This window comes from Etheostoma cragini, chromosome 7 (genome assembly GCF_013103735.1).
Source record: "Etheostoma cragini isolate CJK2018 chromosome 7, CSU_Ecrag_1.0, whole genome shotgun sequence".
Lineage (NCBI taxonomy): Eukaryota > Metazoa > Chordata > Actinopteri > Perciformes > Percidae > Etheostoma > Etheostoma cragini.
The window spans coordinates 5,143,021-5,149,310 of record NC_048413.1 but is presented as its reverse complement, the minus strand read 5'-3'; the positions used below and the strand labels follow the sequence as shown (position 1 = coordinate 5,149,310).

The 6,290-nt window shown below is 36.1% G+C and overlaps 1 protein-coding gene and 1 long non-coding RNA gene across 6 annotated transcripts in view; both read left to right on the top strand.

Annotated features, from left to right (window-relative positions):
* The window catches only part of LOC117947610, a 34,148-nt gene that overhangs the window by 11,788 nt on the left and 16,070 nt on the right, over positions 1-6,290 (top strand). The gene's annotated exons all lie outside the window — the stretch shown is intronic.
* Positions 1-6,290, top strand: part of commd7 (COMM domain containing 7) — a 30,316-nt gene that overhangs the window by 17,788 nt on the left and 6,238 nt on the right. For 3 of the 5 annotated variants that reach the window (XM_034876691.1, XM_034876690.1, XM_034876688.1), the window contains exons 1-2: positions 3,986-4,185; positions 6,089-6,142. In XM_034876691.1, the coding sequence (XP_034732582.1) occupies positions 4,105-4,185; positions 6,089-6,142 (135 nt within the window). In that variant the 5' untranslated portion in view covers positions 3,986-4,104. Of the gene's footprint in view, positions 1-1,202; positions 1,209-3,985; positions 4,186-6,088; positions 6,143-6,290 lie in introns of those variants that run through there. The other 2 variants (XM_034876693.1, XM_034876692.1) reach the window with 1 other exon arrangement.

Here is a 6,290-nt window from a genome sequence, read left to right as displayed (position 1 = left end):
CTGGGAGCTGTGAGGTGAGGGATCTGAGGGGGATGTCCTGAGGTTCTGGGGGCTGTGAGGTGAGGGATCTGAGGAGGATGTCCTGAAGCTCTATTTCGCTGAAAAATAGAGCGATTTTCTTTTAATTACATACAATTCTTTTCTTGAGTCGTCTCTCAGATCATTCACACCCATTTGAAAACCACCTGATGAACTAATATTGAGACATAAAGAAGTGTAGTTTTTCACATGTTCTAATTGAGCTGTATTGACATAGAACTGATGTTTACTGTAATCCCCAGATCTTTTCTGGAGAATCCGTATATCAATTTTCATCCATCCATCTTCATCCGCTTATCCGGTATCAGGTCGCGGGGTCAGCAGCTCCAGTATGGGACCCCAAACTTCCCTTTCCCGAGCCACATTAACCAGCGCCGACTGGGGGATCCCGAGGCGTTCCCAGGCCAGGTTGGAGATATAATCTCTCCACCTAGTCCTGGGTCTTCCCCGAGTCCTCCTCCCAGCTGGACGTGCCTGGACCACCTCCCTAGGGAGGCGCCCAGGAGGCATCCTTACCAGATGCCCGAACCACCTCAACTGGCTCCTTTTGACGCGAAGGAGCAGCAGCTCTTCTCCAAGCTCCTCTCAGATGACTGAACTTCCCACCCTATCTCTAAGGGAGACGCTTCCTAAAGAAGCCCATTTCGGCCGCTATATCAGTTTTATATCAATTTTGCTTTATTATAAACATATATATAAACAAAGAAAGCATGTTGAAAAGAGTTTACAGTTAAATGCATACATAGTACATATCACATCTCTCTCTCTCTCTCTCTCTCTCTCTCTCTCTCTCTCTCTCTCTCTCTCTCTTTCTCTCTCTCTCTCTCTCTCTCTCTCTCTCTTTCTCTCTCTCTCTCTCTCTCTCTGCGGTCTCAGTAAAAGTTCACTTCAGCCTATTCCATCTGAAAACATTTCAGAAACTACACATATCACCTTAATTCTACTACTATTGATCCTTAATTTCATGACGGACAAATAATCTGGTGGAAGAAGTACTCAGAGTTTAGTAATACTACCACTACAATGTAGAAATACTCTATTATAAGTAAAGGTCCTGCCTTTAAATTAGTACTTAAGTAAAAGTACAAAGGTATTGGCATCAAAATATACTTAAAGCACCCAAAGTAAAAGTACTGATATTGATGTACTGTACATAATTGTAGTATAATTATTGATGCATGTGTTCATGTTGCAGCTGGTACAGGCGGGGATCATTTTAATGACTTTATTAACTGCGGGGGAGTTTAATCCAACCATATGTATTAGTTTATTATTATTTAGATCAATAATCTGAAAGTGCAAAGTTACTAATCTTTTATTTACTGTATAAATGCAGTGGAATAACATTGCACTATTTGCTTCCAAAAGAGAGTATGATAGTAGTAAAAGTACTGAAGTAAAAGACGTGAGTACCTCTTCCATCCCGGTTCTGGTGGAGTAAATGTATAAAATATTAGAAAATTGAAATACCCAAGCAAAGTACAAATGACGTAAGTAGATTACTTGAGCAAATGTACTTAGTTAATTTCCATCACTGCCTTCGAGACATCTGTATTTTTTGCAGTGGTGGTATTTAACTAAGTACATTACTTAAGTGCAGTTTTGAGGTACAGCGTATTTCCATTTCATGGTACTTGGAACTTGTACTTCACTACATCTCAGAATGTAGAAGAAACTATTGTACTTTTTGCTTCACTGCATTAATTTTAAAGCTTTAGTTGTCTTCTTGAAAATCAACACTTTTGTTGATGCTTTTTATCGATGTCTTTAACTTTTTCTTACGTTTTTGCCAACACTTTTGACACTTTTTTGAATTTATGGTCAATAAACCTCATTTATAGGACATTATGTTTGAGTTAGAAAAGCAGAAATTAGGAATTGTTGGGACTAAAATTAAAGCAATCTATGTTGATGGATAATCACAGACTGGACTATGTCTTTTTTTACTCAATACTATATCTAAACCACTTAAATTTGTTTTTTCAGATGCTATAAAATTAATGAAAGTAGAGATTTGTACTTGCCAAAGAGCGTTGAGGGGAATCAATCATGTTATTTTGGGTAGTTAAAAAGAACACAGACATAGGAATTAATCCAGACTATAGGGGCGGCCTCCAGCTCCCCCCAGTCAGAGCGGGTCTGCTGCGTGTCACCCCCCATCTCTCTCCCACCTTTCCTGTCTGTCCACTGTCACGATCTAATAAAAGAAAAAAAAAGCCCCAGACAATTAATTTGAAAAAAGAACGCAGACTGTAAAACACATAATAAATGATGATGTAATATCATTGATGAAACTAGCCAGCAGAATATAAAGCCATTCAAATGAGCTCTATCTTAACCAGCTGCAACAGTGAAGTAATCAAAACATGAATGCATCAATACTTATTATGAATAAGTGTGTTGTCATCCTGTCAAAATTGAAAATCAACAATTTTGTAGACGCTTTTTGTCGATGTTTTTTAAAAATCTTTTTCTTACATTTTAGTCCCTTTTCAACACTTTTGACACTTTTTTCAACGTTTGTCTCTTTTTTTATGTTTTTAACACTACGTAACACTTACTTAATTACTTTAGTTTTACAGTTGTTTTGGAAATTTATTGTCAATGAAACTAATTTTTAGGAAATTCTACCTCATTTTTAAGTTAGAAAAGCAGAAATTAGGAATTATTTAGATTAAAATCAAAGGAATGGATGTTGATGGATATCACAGACTGGAATATGTCAACTTTTACACAATACAATTTCTAAAACACTTCTTTTTATTTTCTTAAAATGCTACAAAATTGAATAAGACAACCCAAAATGACCCATCAAAATCCCCCCAAAGAGCATTGTTTGGAATCAATCATGTTCTTTTTGGTAATTAAAAAGAACATTGATGTAGGAAAACGGGGCTCTTTGACCCGAGGACAATATGAGGGATAATAGGCTATAAACTAATCTGCATTATGATTACTTTTACATATGGTACTTTAAGTATATTTCAATGCCGAAGTATCAGCATTCAGTTTAACTTGAGTAAAATGTAAATGAAGGACTGTTAAAGTTGTACTAAAATAACTGAGACTGAGCCTACTTCTTGCACCACTCAATATAATGTGTATTTATATTATATTGTATTGTTTATTTTGATGCCTCGGCACTAATGGACACACCATTTAATTAAACAATATCTAACAGTTATAATTAACAGGTTACCGTCTAAAACAGTGTTTCTCAAATGGTGGCACGTGTACCCCTGGGGGTACTTCGGAGGACTACAGGGGGTACGAGATATATTTTACAAAATGTTTTTCAGTTCCGAGGCTGTCGTTTTAATCAAAGTTTTTGTTGCTGTTATTGAAGTTTTTCACCTTTTTCTGAAGGTGTTGTCACTTGTTTTGACCTATTCTTGCCTTTCTTCATCACTCTTTTTACTGTCTTTTTTTCCATTTTTTTTCCAAACTTTTTGTCACCTTTTTCCATAGATTGTTGCTTTGATTTTTGGGATTTTAATGTCTTTTGTCCCTTTTCTTGCCTTAGTGTTGCCTTCCTTCTTTCTAATGGGTTTTTGTTACTATTTTCAACCTATTCTTGCCTTACTTCCTTTTTTTAATGTCTATTTTCAAGGTTTTTACGCCTTTTTCCATCAGCATTTAAATGTCTTCCAGGTACAAGGCTGTTATATTTTTTTGTTAAAAAAAAAATACACTGTATATACAGCGTGAATACCTTTTTAATAAATTCAATCGTCATATATATATATATATATATATATATATATATATATATATATATATACAAATGAATTTATTAAAAAGGTATTCACGCTGGTTAGGGGGTACATTTCTTAAAAAAGCTTTTCAAAGGGGGAACATCAATGAAAAAAAAGCTTGAGAAAACACTGGTCTAAAACACATTTTTAGAATAAATGAAATCTGCTTTTTCTAGCCACTTCTGTTACCACGCATGCGCACTGAAGAACGCGGAAGTGGAGTCCACAACAGAGCCTTGTTACATTAACTGTCTATGGTTCCATCTATGGCCGAGCAGCTCTGACTGTTTCCACATAAGAAATAAAAAAGATGCAGCTTCACTTCACTAAAGACGTGTTGCCGGATTCTGTTAGCACCGACTTCCAGAACCTCAACAAGCTCAACGAGCAGGTAAGATGTTCTGTTTGGCTAACGTTAGCTAGCTGAGCTCTTACGTCTCTTCTAAGCTCAACTGAGCTTTAATGCTCCTATTTTTAATGTTTGTAAGATATTTGGCAAGATATTAAGGCTTTAAAGTTGACTAAAAGCGATGCGTAGTTATGAATATCTCTCGTTATCGGAGCTGTCAGTGAACCTACCAGCTGACAGCTCGTGCGGATCACATGACTTGAGTTATCAATAAAAAACATTACAGGTGGTAAAAGTAACGTTACTAAAAAGTAGCAGTACTACAGTACAGAAGTACAATTAAAAGTCCTTAAAGGAAGTAAAAAAGTGTTTGTAGTCAAAGTAGACATTATGCAGAAATATATATGTATTTCTTACATTGTATTATAATTATTGATGCATTAATGGGCTCATCACTTTGACGCTGCAGCTGGTAACGGTGGGGGCTAACTTGAATGACTTCATAAACTGCTGGGGAGTTTAGTCTATAATAATACATCAGCATTTATTTTGTTCTTATATTTTGTATTAATAATCTAAATCTGCACAGTAACAGAAGCTGTCGGTGCAGTGCAGTAAAAAGTACAATATTTGCCTCTGAGATGTAGTATAAAGTAGCAGAAAATTGAAATATCCAAGTAAAGTACAAGTACCTCAACACTTAAGTGCAGTACTTGAGTCGAAAAATGTTTCAATTCAATTTTTTTTAATTTGTCAAATCTCAGGTACTTTACAGATAGAGTAGGTCTAGACCAGTGTTTCTCAAATGGGGGAGTACTTCAGGGGGTACATAAGATTCAAATAAATAATCAGTCATACATAATTCCATGAAAATTATTTTTATACTATGATTGATGAATGGAATCATTGATGGATGCTAAACAAGTTAAACATCATATGTGTTATTTTATTTTAGTTAGCAGTCAAAGAATGTGTATAATCTGTTAAAAGTCAAGTAGAACATCATCAATATTTAATATATAATATAATAGTATCTCTCAGAATGAATAACACCAACTGTCCACCGACTCAAGGTCAAATTGGGCTTTTGCGACATTGGGCTTCTACATTTTGTAAACCTATAACATGTACCTAAAAGAAATATAACACAATTCATGCACACTTTCATGTGTGGTGCTGAGCGAGGTCCACAGATTTGACCTTGAGTCGGTGGACAGTTGGTTTTATTCATTCTGAGAGATACTATTATATTATATATTAAATATTGATGAGGGACTTACCATCTCAAACAGAAAACACTGTTCACTCCTCTAGACAGCTCTACTGTAGTCCAGCCTTTACTTCAGAGACAAATATAATACTCGCCTAGCTGCTGTCAAGGCACGCCCTCATACTCTGCTTCTGACTGGCTAGTAGTCCTTACCTAGTACTGTCAAGGCCCTCACACTCTGTTTCTGACTGGCTAGTAGTCCTTACCTGGGTACTGTTAGGACACACCCTCATACTCTGCTTCCGACTGGCTAGTAGTCCTTACCTAGCTAGTGAGCATGTGCGACTCCCAACAAAGATGGTACACTTAGTAAGATGCCTCACTCTGTAGCTAAAACACACAAGGTGAAAAGAGACGATGCAGCAAGGTGCAGTACAACAAAAATATTAAACCACATTAATACAATTATGAACCTGAAAAAAGCAGAATACGAACACTTTAAGTGCAATATGGCTACTAACACAAACACTGGTCACAGTTGAAATGACAACAACTACTGTTTTTTTACCATTTCAAACTTGTTTGAAAAAAGCTGAGATCAATGTACAGTAAACTAAATTACTAATAAACAACCACTTGTACTTTTTAGATAGACATGCATGTCTTTTTAAAAAGCTGATCAAAGTTTATTTAACATCTCCAGACATTAACAGAGTTTTGTTTCACTTTGTGCAGCAATTTCTGCGTCTGATTGAAATTCTGTTCCTGTTCCTCCTGGAGCCTAAAGAGGTGGACACACAAATGCACACATACACGTATACATATATACAGTACATATACATATACATATACATATAATACACACACACACACACACACACACACACACACACACACACACACACGCACGCTCACACACACACGCTCACACACAAAC